At 42.2% G+C, this 14,016-nt stretch overlaps 1 protein-coding gene across 1 annotated transcript in view; it reads right to left on the bottom strand.

Moving 5' to 3' along the window:
- Positions 1 to 12,008, bottom strand: part of LOC102839972 (NHS-like protein 2-like) — a 649,194-nt gene extending 637,186 nt beyond the window's left edge. The window contains exon 1 of the mRNA XM_006868547.1: positions 11,729 to 12,008. Coding sequence (XP_006868609.1) covers positions 11,729 to 12,008 — 280 coding nt within the window. The remainder of the gene's footprint in view (positions 1 to 11,728) is intronic.
- Positions 12,009 to 14,016: the final 2,008 nt, after the last annotated feature.

Here is a 14,016-nt window from a genome sequence, read left to right as displayed (position 1 = left end):
TTCTCCAATCCTGATGCCACGTTTTTCTTCATATAACCCAGCTTCTCAGATTATTTGCTCAGCATACAGGTTGAATAAGTATGGTGAAAGAATACAACGTTGTCGCACACCTTTCCCAATTTTAAAGCATTCAATGTTCCCATGTTCTGTTTGAACAACTGCCTCTTGGTCCAGGTACAGATTCCTCATGAGCACAATTAAGTGTTCCGGAATACTCATACTCCGCAATGTTGTCCATAGCTTGTCTACGAAATGAAAGCCTTTGCGTAGTCAATAAAGCTCAGGTAAACATCTTTCTGATATTCTCTGCTTTCAGACAAGATCCATCGGACATCAGCAATGATATCCCTCATTCCACGACCTCTTCTGAATCCGGCTTGAGCCTCTGGAAGTTCTCTGTCAATGCATGCTTGCAGCCGTTTCTGTATTACTTTTAGTAAAACTTTACTCGCATGGGATATCAAAGAGATTGTCCAATGATGCCCATATTCCGTTGAAATTTGTGAAATTAGTCATTTACAAAAGGAAAAATATTGTCTAAAAAAACCATTATTTTAAAAGCTTAAGAAAAGATACCCATAGCTAGAGCTGAGAGTGAAGTGTCCAGATGATATGAAGTGAGGGGAGATGCACAAGAACACCCAAACCTCCACATAGCACCCATTTGTCCTAGCTTGGATGACTTGATGATCAGAACTCGAATAGAGGAAGATAAAGAAACTTTACAAAGGAAGCAAGTGTAAATTTGTACAATTTGATGAACTTGAGCTATACTTATGGATGTAGTAGCTCAAAATACCAACCGAGAGGGTAGGAGTCTTCACATCAAGGATCAAACCTATCCCCTCTGTACACAGGGTTGATAGGGATGGGGAAACTTAGACATTGGCTACCTAAAATAGGGTGAGGGGTGGCCATAGAGACATGAAGTGGCTGGCTTACAAGTTTTCAAGAGGGAATTTAGTTTCAGAGCAAGCAGGGGAAGGTAGAATACCCACTGAATAGTTTTCCTCCTGTCTAGATGGGTCTTGTGAAAGGAGATGGGGATAGGATTCATTTGATTCAATAGTGAGTAATTGTTATCATACCTAATTGTGATTTTCACCACTCCAAAGGTAGAGGATGTGTAGAGATGTATGGAGAAACTAAAGCAGATGAAAGAAATGAGGAAGTAAAAAAGTTGAACAGAAAATACCAAAGGGTAGCTTGAGAAGACAAAGTCAAGTATTGCAATAAAATGTACAAGGATCTGGAGTTAGAAAAACAAATGGGATTAACATGCTCAATATTTCTCAAGCTGGAAGAACTGATGAAAAAATTCAAGGCTCGACTTGAAATATTAAAGGATTTTGTGAGCAAATATTGAATGATGCAGAAAGCATCATGGAAGGATTAAAAAAAATTACTGCACCAAAAAGAAATGGTCAATGCTCAATCATTTCAAGAGGTAGCATATGATTAAGAACTGATGATACTGAAGGAAGAAATCCAAGGTGCACTGAAGGCATTGGCAAAGAACAAGGCATGTAGAATTGATGGAATGCAAATGGAAATCTTTCAACAAACTGATGTAGCATTGTAGATGCTCACTCATGAAATTTGGAAGACAGCTACCTGGTCAATAGATTGGAAGAGATCCCTATCTGTGCTCATTTGAAAAAGAAGTGACCCAATGAAATATGGAAGTCATCAAACAATATTGTTAATACAACATGCAAGTAAATTTTTGTTGAAGATAATTCAAAAATAGTTTCAACAGTATGTGGGCAGGGAACTGCCAGAAGTTCAGCCAGACTCAGAAGAGAACGTGAAATGAAAGATATCATTACTTACGTTAAATATATCTTGGCTGAAAGCAGAGAATACCAGAAAGAGGTTTATTTGTGTTTTATTGACTATGCTAAGGCTTTTGACTGTGTGGATTATAACAAACTATGTATAACATTTCAAAGAATGGACGTTCTTCAACACTTAATTGTGTTCATGAGGAACCTGGACATAGAACAAGAGGCAGTCATTTGGACAGAACAAGGGGGTATTGAAATGTTTAAAATCAGGAAAGGTGTGTACCAGGTTGCATCCTTTCATAATATTTATTCAATCCACATGATGAAAACTTGTCTGAGAAGCTTGATTTAAAGAAGAGCATGGCATCATGACAGGAGGAAGACTCATTAGCAATCTGAGATATGCAGATGATTCAATCTTACTTGTTAGAAGCGAAGAGTACTTGAAATATTTACTGATGAAGATCAAAGACCACAGCCTTCAGTATGGAGTGTAAAGAATTCAATTCAGTGTAAAGAATTCAATTACAATTCAGTGTAAAGAAAATAAAAATCCTCACAACTGGATAAATAACATCATGAGAAGTGAGAAAAAAATTGAAGTTGTCAAAGACTTAATTTTACTTGGATCTACAATCAACGCTCATGGAAGCAGCAGCAAAGAAATCAAATGACACCTGATCCAAGCATGGTATTTTCAATCACCTCATACCTCATATGTATATGAAAGTTGCACAATGAATCAGAACGAAAGACTGGAGAAGAATCGATGCATTTGAATTATGGTGTTGGAGAAGAATATTAAAAGAACCATGGACTACCAGAAGAACAAACCTGTCTCGGAAGAATGCTCCTTAATAGGGACATACTTCAGACATGTTATCAGGAGGGGCCAGTCTATGGAGACGGACATCATGCAGGGTAAAATGGAGAGTCAGAGAAAAAGAAGAAGAACCTCCAATGAGATGCATTGACACCATGGCAGAAATAATGGGCTCAAAAGTAAAAATTGTGAGGATGGTGCAGGACCAGGCAATGTTTCATTCTATTGTATATAAGGTCGCTATGTGTCAGAAGGGACTCCTTTGCACCTAAAAACAAAAACAAGACTCATCTAATGTTCCGGTGACTACCTTGCCAGCAAAGCAGATACTATGCCCCTAGGTTAATGACCTTATTGTTTTCTAATTATCATGTAAGTTCCTATAAACATTAAATAGATCTCTAAAGGAGGAGTTGGCAAACTTGAATTTATTCATCATATGGCAACAGGCTTCAAGCTAGTTCCTACTGGCAATGGTCATACCATGGTTGAGTTGAATAACACAGAGTTGCTGTTGTTGCTAAGTGCTGTCGAGTCAATTATGACTTGTAGGGACCCTGTACAGAGTTTTAGACGAGCAGCTAGTGGGTTTGAACTGCCAACCCACTGGTTAGCACTCTAGTGCTTATCCTACAGCACCAAACCAGGACTCCAAATAGCAGAGTACAGGCTTCAATTGCAAAAAAAAAAAATAGGTCAGATTCAAAACCAAGTGGAGGAGAAGCCCAATTTATAAGCAGGATCATGCAAAGGGTATGACAACTGCCACAGATCTACAACCAGAGGGGCTAATATCTGAGCAGCTGATAAACTCCATTAGTGTGCTCTGTCCTCCTTCCAATCACCACACTTCACCTCCTACCAGCTACTAGAGCTTCTTGGGCAATCTCAAAGTGGTGCAAGTTACAAAAGAACAGCCCACAGAGGGGCAGGGTGTTGTTAGGTAACCAGCCCAACTCAATTCCATCATTGTTACCTTGTAGATGGTGAGGGTTTGACCTGAGATCAGCATTACCAAATACCTTGAGGCAATGAGTTGTTGGGCCAAGGGACTCAGGATCATAGTCTCAGAGGACATATGGTCAACTAGCATGATGTAGTCCCCAAAGACAATGTTCTACATCCTACTTTGGTGAATAACAACTGAGATCTTAAAGGCTCATGAGCAACTACCAAAGGTGCAACTATTATTGTTTTCTCCATATATAGAGGAAAGAAGAGTGATGAAAACTGGAGATGTTTGGAATCAGTTAGTCCAATGGACTAATGGAACATATGACTTTCAGTCTCCATGACCCTGAGACCAGAAGAACTAGATGGTGCCAGGCTGCCACAACTAACTACTCTGAAAGGGATCACATTAGAATGTTCTGGATAGAGTGGGAGATAATGTGGAACAAAACTCAAAACTTTAAATTATATCTGGTCAGAAAGAGACTGGAGGAACCTAAGATTATGGCCCTCAGTCACTCTTCAGGTCTGGAATGGAACTCACCCTCATGGTTCAGCCAAGCAGTAGATAGGTATATAGCGGGGTCGGCAGCACTAGTAAGATACACTCACCATGGAATGTTCACCCATTCAGGTTCAAAAGGGCAACATTTACCTCAGGACAAAATTCAGAAAGGTTGGGAAGGAGAATGAAATGAAATACAAACTACAGAGAGGATGTAGGTTAACATTGAGGGGATTATACTCATTGAGATGAAGCAAGTTGTATGATTTGTTGAATGTAAAGCTGATGATCTGCTCTGTAAATTTCACAATAAAAGTTTCAAAAAAAAAAAAAAAAGGATATTTATTTGAAGTCAAAATATATAGAACACTCCCAATGAAAGAGCTCCAAAATATATAAAGCAAACTCTAATAGATCTGAAGAAAGAAATAGATGACTCTGAAATAATAGTGGGCGATTTTAATACACCACTTTTGAAAATGAATAGAACAACCAGAAAGAAACTTGACAAAGACACAGAGGAACTAAACAACACAATCAGCCAACTGGACCTCATAGATGTGTACAGAGCATTCAACCCAACAACAACACAATACACATTCTTTTCCAGTGTACATGGAACATTCTCCAGAACAGACCATGTGATAGGCCACAAAATACACCTACATAAATTTACAAATATCAAAATACTACAAAGTACCTTCTCAGACCACAATGTTATTAAATTAGAAATCAACGATAGGAAGACCAAGGAAATATAGTCAAATACATAGAAATTGAATAATACCCTGCTGAAAAGAGACTGAGTAGTAGAAGAAATAAAACATGAACTCACAAAGTTCCTAGAAACAAACGAAAATGAAAACACAACATACCCAAATCTTTGGGACACGGAGAAAGCAGTGCTGAGAGGACAAATTAGTGCAATAAATGCACATATCCAAAAAGAAGAAAGAACCAAAATTAACACAGCATGTACAACAATTAGAACAACAGAGGGAACCTACAGCTACCAAAAGAAAAGAAATTTAAAAGATTAGAGCAGAAATAAATGAGATAGAAAACAGAAAAACTATAGAAAGAATCAACAGGACAAGAGGCTGGTTCTTTAAAAGGATTAGCAAAATTAACAGACCACTGGCAAACCTAACAAGAGAAAAGAGAAAGAAAACACAAATAAAACGCATTAGAAACCACATGGGTGATGTCACAACAGAACCAAAGGAAATAAAAAGGATAATAACAGAATGCTGTGAAAAGTTGTAATCCAACAAATTTGAAAACTTAGAAGAGATGGATACATTTTAGAAAAGCATAACCTATCTAAACTTACACAAAGTGAAGTAGAAAACCTGAACAGACCCATAAAAAAAGAAGAAATTGATGAGGTCATCAAAAAACTCCCAAACAAAAGAAGCCCAGGCCCAGATGGCTTCACTGGTGAGTTCTACCAAACATTCAGGGAAGAGCTGTCACCAATTCTATTCAAATTATTCCAGAATATAGAGGAGGATGGAAAACTTCCTAATACATTTTATGATGCAAGCATAACCCTCATACCAAAACCAGGAAAGGATGTCACTAAGAAAGAAAATTATAGACCAAAATCCCTCATGACAATAGATGCAAAAATTCTCAACAAAATCCTAGTCAACAGAATCCAGCAGCACATCAAAAAAATAGTACATCATGATCAAGTGGGATTCATATCAGGGATGCAAGGAGGATTCAACATTAGAAAAACGATCAACATTTAATAAGAATATAAATAAGAAAATATAAATACTATTTATATAAATAAGAAAATAACCACATGATCATATTGATTGATGCAGAAAGGGCATTTAACAAAACCCAACATCCATTCCTGATAAAAACTCTGAACAAAGTAAGAATTGAAGGGAAATTCCTCAATATAATTAAAAGCATATATACAAAACCAACAGCTTACATTACTCTCAATGCGAACAGGAACCAGAAAAGGATGCCCTTTGTCACCACTCCTATCCAATATTGTGCTGGAAGTTCTTAGCAAAAGCTATATGGCAAGACAGGCAAATTAAAGGTATCTAAATTGGCAAAGAGGAAATAAAACTCTATTTGCAGATGATATGATCCTAGACATAGAAACCTCCAAAAACTCAGTAAAAAAGCTACTAGACCTCATTGGAAGATTCAGGAAAGTGGCAGGGTATACGATCAACATACCAAAATCAGTTGGATTCCTCTATACTAATAACGAAGGTGCTGAAAGGCCATTGGGAAAGCAATACCATTTACAATAGCCAACAAAAAGATGAAATATCTAGGAATAAATGTAACCAGAGAAACAAAGGACCTATACAAAGAAAACTGCAAAGCACTATTACAAGAAACCAAAGGAGACCTAAAAAAAATGGAAGAATGTACCATGCTCCTGGATAGGAAGACATAACATTGAGAAATGTCAATACTGCTCAAAGAAATTTACACATGTAATGCAATCGTAATCCAGACTCCAATGACATTCTTCAAAGAGATGGAAAAAACAATTACAAACTTCATATGGAAAAGAAAGATACCCAGGATAAGCAAAGCACTGCTTAAGAAGAAGAATAAGGTTGAAAGCCTCTCACTCCCTGATTTCAAAATTTATTACATGGCTGAAGTGGTCAAAACAGCTTGGTACTTGTACCATGAAAGATACATTGATCAATGGAACAGAATCAAGAATCCGGAAATTAACCCATCCACATACAGCCAACTGATTTCTGACAGAGTGCCTAAATATATCGCATGGGGAGGGGATAGTCTCTTCAACAGATGATACTGGCAGAGCTGGAAAGCGATATGCAAAAGATTGAAACAAGATCTTTACCTCACACCTTATACAAAAACCTAAATGTGAATCCCAGAATTATGAAGGCCATCAATGGAAAAAATAGGGACAAATGTGAAGGCTCTAATTCAGAACATACACAGATTACCAAACATTTTGAAAACTACACAAACAAAATCAGACAAAATAGATGACTGGGACATACTAAAAATTAAAAACCTATGTACATCAAAAGACTTCACCAGAAGAGTAAAAAGGGAACCCACAGAAGGGAAAAAGCCTTTTGCAACAACACACCAGACAAGGGACTGATTTCTAAAATATATAGGAAACTACAACACCTCTACAAGAAAAGGACAAATAACCCAATTAAAAAATGGGCACAGGACATGAACAGACACGTCACCAAGGAGGAGATCCGGACAGCCAACAAACATACTAAGAAATGTTCATGATCACTAGTCACTGGTGGGGGTGGGGGTGATATACCGTGGAGTCGGTTCCGACTCATAGAGACCCTGGTACAGGGTTTCCAAGGTTGTAAATCTTTACAGGAGCAGAAAGCCTCATCTTTCTCTTGCGGAACAGCTGGTAGTTTCGAACTGCTGACCTTATAGTTTGCAGCCCAATTCGTAACCACTACACTAGCCATTTGAGAGATGCAAATCAAAACAAAAATGAGATATAATCTCACACCAGCAATAACAGCAAAGATTAAAAAAAGTAGAGGACACTAAATGCTGGTGAGGATGTGGAGAGACTGAGACACTAAATGCTGGTGAGGATGTGGAGAGACTGAGATATTCCAAAATGGTCCAACCTCTCTGGAAAGCAATATGACGCTTCCTCAGAAGGATGGAAATAGAAATAGCTTATGATCCAGCAATCCATCTACTTGGTATTTATCCACAAGAAATGCGAGCCATAACACGAGTAGATATATTCACACCAATGTTCATAGCAGCACTATTTACAATAGCAAAAAGATGGACACAGCCTAAGTGCCCATCGATGGAAGAATGGATAAACAAACTGTGGTACATACACACAATGGAATATTATGCTACCTTGAAAAATAACAAGGAAACCGCAAGCCACCGCATAACATGGATGAAGCTTGAGGACATTATGCTGAGTGAAATTAGTCACAAAAGGAAAAATACTGCATAGGAACACTTTTGTGAAAAACTAAGAAAAATAACCCATACTAAAAGGGGAGGTTCTTTGCTGGTTACCGAGATGTGGGGAGTGGGGTGAGGGGAGGGAGGGAAAGGTGGAGCATAGGGTAGGGTATAGACACAGGATAGTTTGAGTGCTGGGGAGGGGGGCAATACACAAGAAGTGGGGAGGGAATGGAAGAACAAGGCGGATGGGAGAACAGTTAGGCAGATTTGCATGGGCTAAGTGGGGCAGAAGTAAATAATGATGCAACAGGGCTCTGGGATACAGGGATTGAGGCATGGTTTGAATGGGTAAAAGGGGGGGAAATAGTGTTAAGGTGCCATACTGCTGGCCAACCAGGTGGAGACCTGGTTGGCCAGCAGTATGGCAAGATCTGGGGACTCCTGGGCCAAGAGTCAGTGACATAGCCACAGAGGACTATAGTGGAGAGTGAAGCGTTCAGCTGATAAGAAGTGAGGGGATATGCCCAAGAACATCCACATTTGCACATAATACCCACTTGACCAGGTTTCAATGGCTGGATGATCAGAATTCGACTAGAAGAAGAATGATGAAGAAAAAGAGTAATCTGATACAATTTGATGAACTTGACATATGCCTATGGATGGAGTAGCTCAAAAGAGGAAACAAATCTTTACAGTGAGCATCATTCCCACCCACTTGGTACACAGGGTAGACAGGGATGGGCAACTTGGACATTGGCTACCCAAAATGGGGGAGGAGGGGCTACAAAGGCAAGAAGTAACTGGCTTATAAGCTTTCAAGAGGGAACGTAGATCCAGAGGGCATGGAGGAAGGTAGAATCTCCACTGAGTAGTATCCAATCTCTCTGGGTGGGGCTGATAAAAGGAGATGGGGATAGGATTTTTGTGGTACAATAGTGAATAATTGCTATCAGGACTGACTGTGAGGGTTAGAAATGTAAAGGTAGACATTTTACAGCAAAAGAAGGGGAGTCGTTGACTTTGCAGTCCGGGAGTGGAGGTCCCTGGGACCATCAATGGAGAAGAGCTGAGTGCTGGACCCTACCCAGAGAAACAGTGACTCCAGAGATAGAAGTAGAGACGATGGCGTGGATAGATGGAACGGCTGGGAACTCTAGACCCAGAGAGAGGGAGAGGGGCTATGTGCTGACCACCGAGGGGCAGGCTTGTGGGGAAATAAAGTATATATATATATAAAGGAGCTCTGGTAGCATAGTGGTTACGAACCGGGCTGTGAACCTCAAGGTCAGCAGTTCGAAACTACCAGCTGCTCCGCAGGAGAAAGATGAGACTTTCTGCTCCCGTAAAGATTTACAGCCTCGGAAACCCTGTTCAGGGTCGCTATGGGCCGGAACCGACTTGATGGCACTTAACAACAACTATATATATATATATATATATATACACACCCTGAGGAACACCTGTGGAAACTTACACATAATCAACAAGGGGGTTCCAGGTGATACAACAGTTATGCTCCCCTGCTTTTCACACTTGTGCTCAGTTCATTTCTGAAAACACTTCAATTAAACATTAGGCAAATCAAAGTTCCTAAAGAGAAAAATGTGCACTGGGAACCCCAAGGGGAGTCTAAGATAAGGCATTAGACCAAAAAATGAAAAATCAGAGCATTTTTTGTTTACTTACAGTAAGGAGCTGTGTGTTCCGTTTATGTAACAATTCCCTTAGTGTCTCTGAGCCAGCTAATATTAGATTTCAAAGGCAAGTGACCAAACTAAAGATGAGAGATGATCACTCTTTCAGCTCTTTTAAACTTCAAAGAAACTAATTTTCAGAAGCCAAACCGATCCAATTTATCTTAAATATTGTTCGCCTAATTTTAAAGCCCATTGTAAAAAGCCATTTCTTTCTGACCCAACAAATCACCTGAAAGGGTTAGGTCCCAAGGCAACTTAGTGAAAATATACCTTCCGTCATGTGAAAGGGGCTCACTGATTACAGTGGACAGAAAGATGGAAAACCAGAGTCTCTTCTCTGTACTTAACTAATCTGCTAAACTCAGTAAATGACTCTCTACAAGCTGATTTATCAAATTTCTCCTAGACAATCCTGGTAGTCCTGGTAGTGTAATAGGTTATGAGTAGAACTGTTAACTACAAGGTCAGCAGTTCAAATCTACCAGCCACTCCATGGGAAAAAGATGAGGCTTTTTGCTCCTGTAAAGATTTACAGCCTCAGAATCACTGTGAGTCACTATGAGTCTGATCCAACTACATGGCACATCACCTCGACCAATCCTGGTAGCCAGTTAGACTCCAGCCAAAAAAAAAAAAAAATCACCCAAGACCTTCTTACCCTCTTTGTTAACTGAAACTTAAGAGCCCCAGCTTTCCTGGTCCCTTGCCATCCAGGAGCTTCTGAGCCCATGCCTACATTCCATCCTTCGGTCTTCTGTGTCTTCCACCTTCCCATTACCAGAAACTCAGTTCATTTTTCTCCACCAACTACCTCAGAGGTCAGAGACCTTTATGAAGAGGGGAACCATGGGTTCTGACTCCTATCAGACTGGAAGTGGGAGACAGGTCTGCAATGAAGAGGGGTGCACACTGACAATTCTTTCCCAGGACAGCAGGAGGCTGTGCTAAGGCTCAAATTCAAGTCCGTCTGTAGTCAGCATCTGCCTCTGTCTAAAACTTTCTGTCCACACTGCTACTTCTCTCCCCTGACTTTCTGTAGGTGCCAACTAGCACTGGTATCTGATATGTCCAAGTCCCCTATATCTGATATGTCCAAGTAGTCAGTATTTCAGCACCTTCAGACCCCTTCATTTCAGCAGGAACCCCACACTCTATTGGGGTCCTGCATTTCACTGAGAGGATCTTTCACACAAATTGTTGAGGCCCAAAGTAGTAAAGGACAGCGGTTTACAAAGCCACCTACTCTCTCACGGGTCCTGAGCGCTCAGACAAGGCACCACTGTGACCAGGCATTTCTTAGGCATGGTTGATTCCTAAAGTGAATGCATTTCGGGAAACTGATGACAGTTCTTTAAATGGTTCTCTCAAGCAAATCTGGACAGCCAGACAGAAATGCAGGGGATCAGCAAAGTCAGAGACTATCCCCATCCCACCCTACTCCAACACACACACACCCTTCCTCCACTCTCGGCATAGCGACCCAACAGCCAGTAGGGAGCTCACACTCCTCAGAGGGGGAGAAGCGTTCACGCTCCAGCGCGAAGTTGAAGTTGAGGGAGTTTAAAGTTAGTAGGCGACATTGCCAGGCTCTTTTGGCCGCAGTAGGTGCCTGGTGGCTCGAGCATGCTTTACAAAGTGGCCACGTTCCTAGACTTTAGAAAACAATGACAACAGCGCAGTCATTTGATTCCAGACTCCAGGAGGATGGGGTCGTCTCCGGTGTGATGGCGGCGTATAAGCCCCAACGGACCTAATTGCTCCCAGAAACCCCGCAGGCGCCCCCAATCCCCAACCCTAGGCCCCAGGAGGAGACGAACAACCTCAGGACTAGCATTCCCGAGAGTACTGGGTCACTCAGGATAAGTGTTCAGGAGCAGGAAGTTCCAGCGGTAAAGGGGAGATGGGGGTTAGGGAAATAGGATCCCCTCATTTCCCTTGGGGAGGGGCGGGACAAGACAGAAACCAGGAGGACGCAGAGTCTGGGCAGACAGGGATCGCAAGCCGCCCCGGCACGGTTTACCTAGCTGTTCCCGGTTGTCCTCCAGACCAAGCAGGCGGCAGGGAAGGCGGCGGCGGAGGCGCACTGTTCGCTGGCACAGGCTGTCGGTGCGGTGCACCAGGGCCAACAGGTGCCCCTCGAGGTCCTCAAGCAAAGCCAGCGAGTGGCCACAGAGGTCAGCGAGCTGCCGAAGCAGGCTGAGCGCAGCCAGGTGGCTCACGTCGCGGAGTTCAGCCAACGGTTGTGGTTGGTTGCTCGGACACAGACTCTGGGGCACCACAGTGCGCCTGTAGAACGGCATCTCCGGTGTGGGCGCAGGGGACCAGTCTGGCAGCGTGGCGGACTCACTCTGATCCGTGCCCCTGGCCCAAGCGCCCCAGAGCGGCAGCCCCAACTCCGGGTGTAGCAGGCCCTTTGGGCGCTGGCAGGCAGTCGACAGTGTGCAGAGGGCTCTGGAGGGGCGGGGGGTGGGGAGGGCGGGCTGATGGGCTCCCAACCGGGAGCGCAGCCTCACTCCAAGGCTACACACTCCTCTGAGCCACCAGTGCCTCTTACTTTCATTCGCCAGGCTCCTCCTTCCAGCCTTTCTCCACCTCCTTCTTCCTCACTCTACTTGGGGACTTACCCCCACCACACCCACACACACACACACACACACACACACACACACACTTTTTTTTTTTCTTTTGCGGTCAGAAATTCTCAGATTAAGGCTTGATCCGGGAGAGGAAGGAAAGGGAAGCTGGAGTATAAAGAGCGAGCTGGAGCAAGAAAGAATGTCTGCAAAAGCGGTGTGCCTGTATGTGAGAGAGACAGAATCAGAGAGAGAGAGACAGAGAGATGTTCCATAGAGTATGTGTTTTGTTTTTTAAGTTAAACTCTTCCCCACGTAAATAAACAAAATTCAAACGCACCAGTGCTCACACCAGCAAGTAACCAGCGTGGCTTTACCAAATAGTCTGACTTTTCACTCTGCTTTTCTTCTCCAAACATGTACTCAATGCCACGAGCTAGACTAAGCTGTGGATACCGCTTTCCAGCGCTCAGGAGCATGAAAATGAGGAGCAAAGAATCAGATATGTAAAGTTCAGTAAGGCAATGTCTCTGGGACCTCCCACAGTACCTGGATGGGAATGGTTCTGGAATTAATAAATGAAAGCAAATCCTTCTCTGCAACAGTAGATTCCATTTGGATAGAAACATCTTTCTGTATTTTATGCAAAAAGAGAACTGGGGTGGCCTCCATCCTGGCTACATTGGGCTCCTAAGGCATCTAGCAAAGGAGTGGGTACAAGAGCCAAGAGGTTTCTGTCTATTCTAGAAGTCAGAAGATACGGGAACACTAGCGTCCTCAGGAAACCAGAGTGCAGGAGTGTGCTATATTCCTGCGTATATGGCAAGCTTCCAATCAGAACATTTTTTTTACCAACACACTGGGCACCCCTATCTCTTCTAATGCACCTCTTTGAGTTTGGTGTTTTCCATGTCTTCGTCACCTAGTTCTCCATCATTCTTCCTAAAAATGTTCACATTATTATAAACTACAGAGCTCTTGTAGCATAGTGGTTACGAGTTGGGCTGCTAAACTCACGGTCAGTAGTTCAAAATTACCAGCTGTTCGGCAAGAGAAAGATGAGGCTTTCTGCTCTGGTAAAGGTTTACAGCCTCGGAAATCCTATGCAGGGTCTCTGTGAGTCGGAAATGACTCCAAGGCACACAATCACCACCATTAGTAAATCTCCTTTAATGAAATACCTGTGTCTGCACTAAAGATCCTCAGTAAGGCCAGTTCTCATTCATTCCCCCAGACAATTGTTCCTTAATCAGTTCAAGACGGATCTATAACTTGTTAAGAGTAATTTGATTGGGAGGTGGAGCTTGATGGCAGCTAAAGTGGAAGGAAATGCAGTGAGGTTACCCAATCAGCAACACCACAGAATACCAGGCAAAGCAGATTCAGGGCAGAGCTCCAAAACTCAGAACCACGTAGTTAGGAATATTTTAAAAGTTTGAAGGCTTATAGCTAATGGAACTTGTAACAGAAGTTTGAATCTGCCAGCTTGGCTGCTGGAGCGGACAACTTGGGCGAAACCAAACGGCAAGACCAAGTCGGGAAGCAGACACACCACGGAATAATGCAGCGGAAACCTCGAAGCAAAGGTGGACAATACACTTTGTCGGTTTTGCACTGTTCTGATTTTCTTTTGTTGTTGTTGTTGTTGATATCTGTCCATTGGCATCCCACTCTCTGCGCACCTCCATTCTGGTGACTAGAGGGAGTTCCTGAGCGAATAGACACCCCACCCTTA

Source organism: Chrysochloris asiatica, unplaced genomic scaffold, assembly GCF_000296735.1.
Source record: "Chrysochloris asiatica unplaced genomic scaffold, ChrAsi1.0 scaffold00118, whole genome shotgun sequence".
NCBI classification, from domain to species: domain Eukaryota; kingdom Metazoa; phylum Chordata; class Mammalia; order Afrosoricida; family Chrysochloridae; genus Chrysochloris; species Chrysochloris asiatica.
This window is presented reverse-complemented; position numbering and strand designations above follow the sequence as displayed.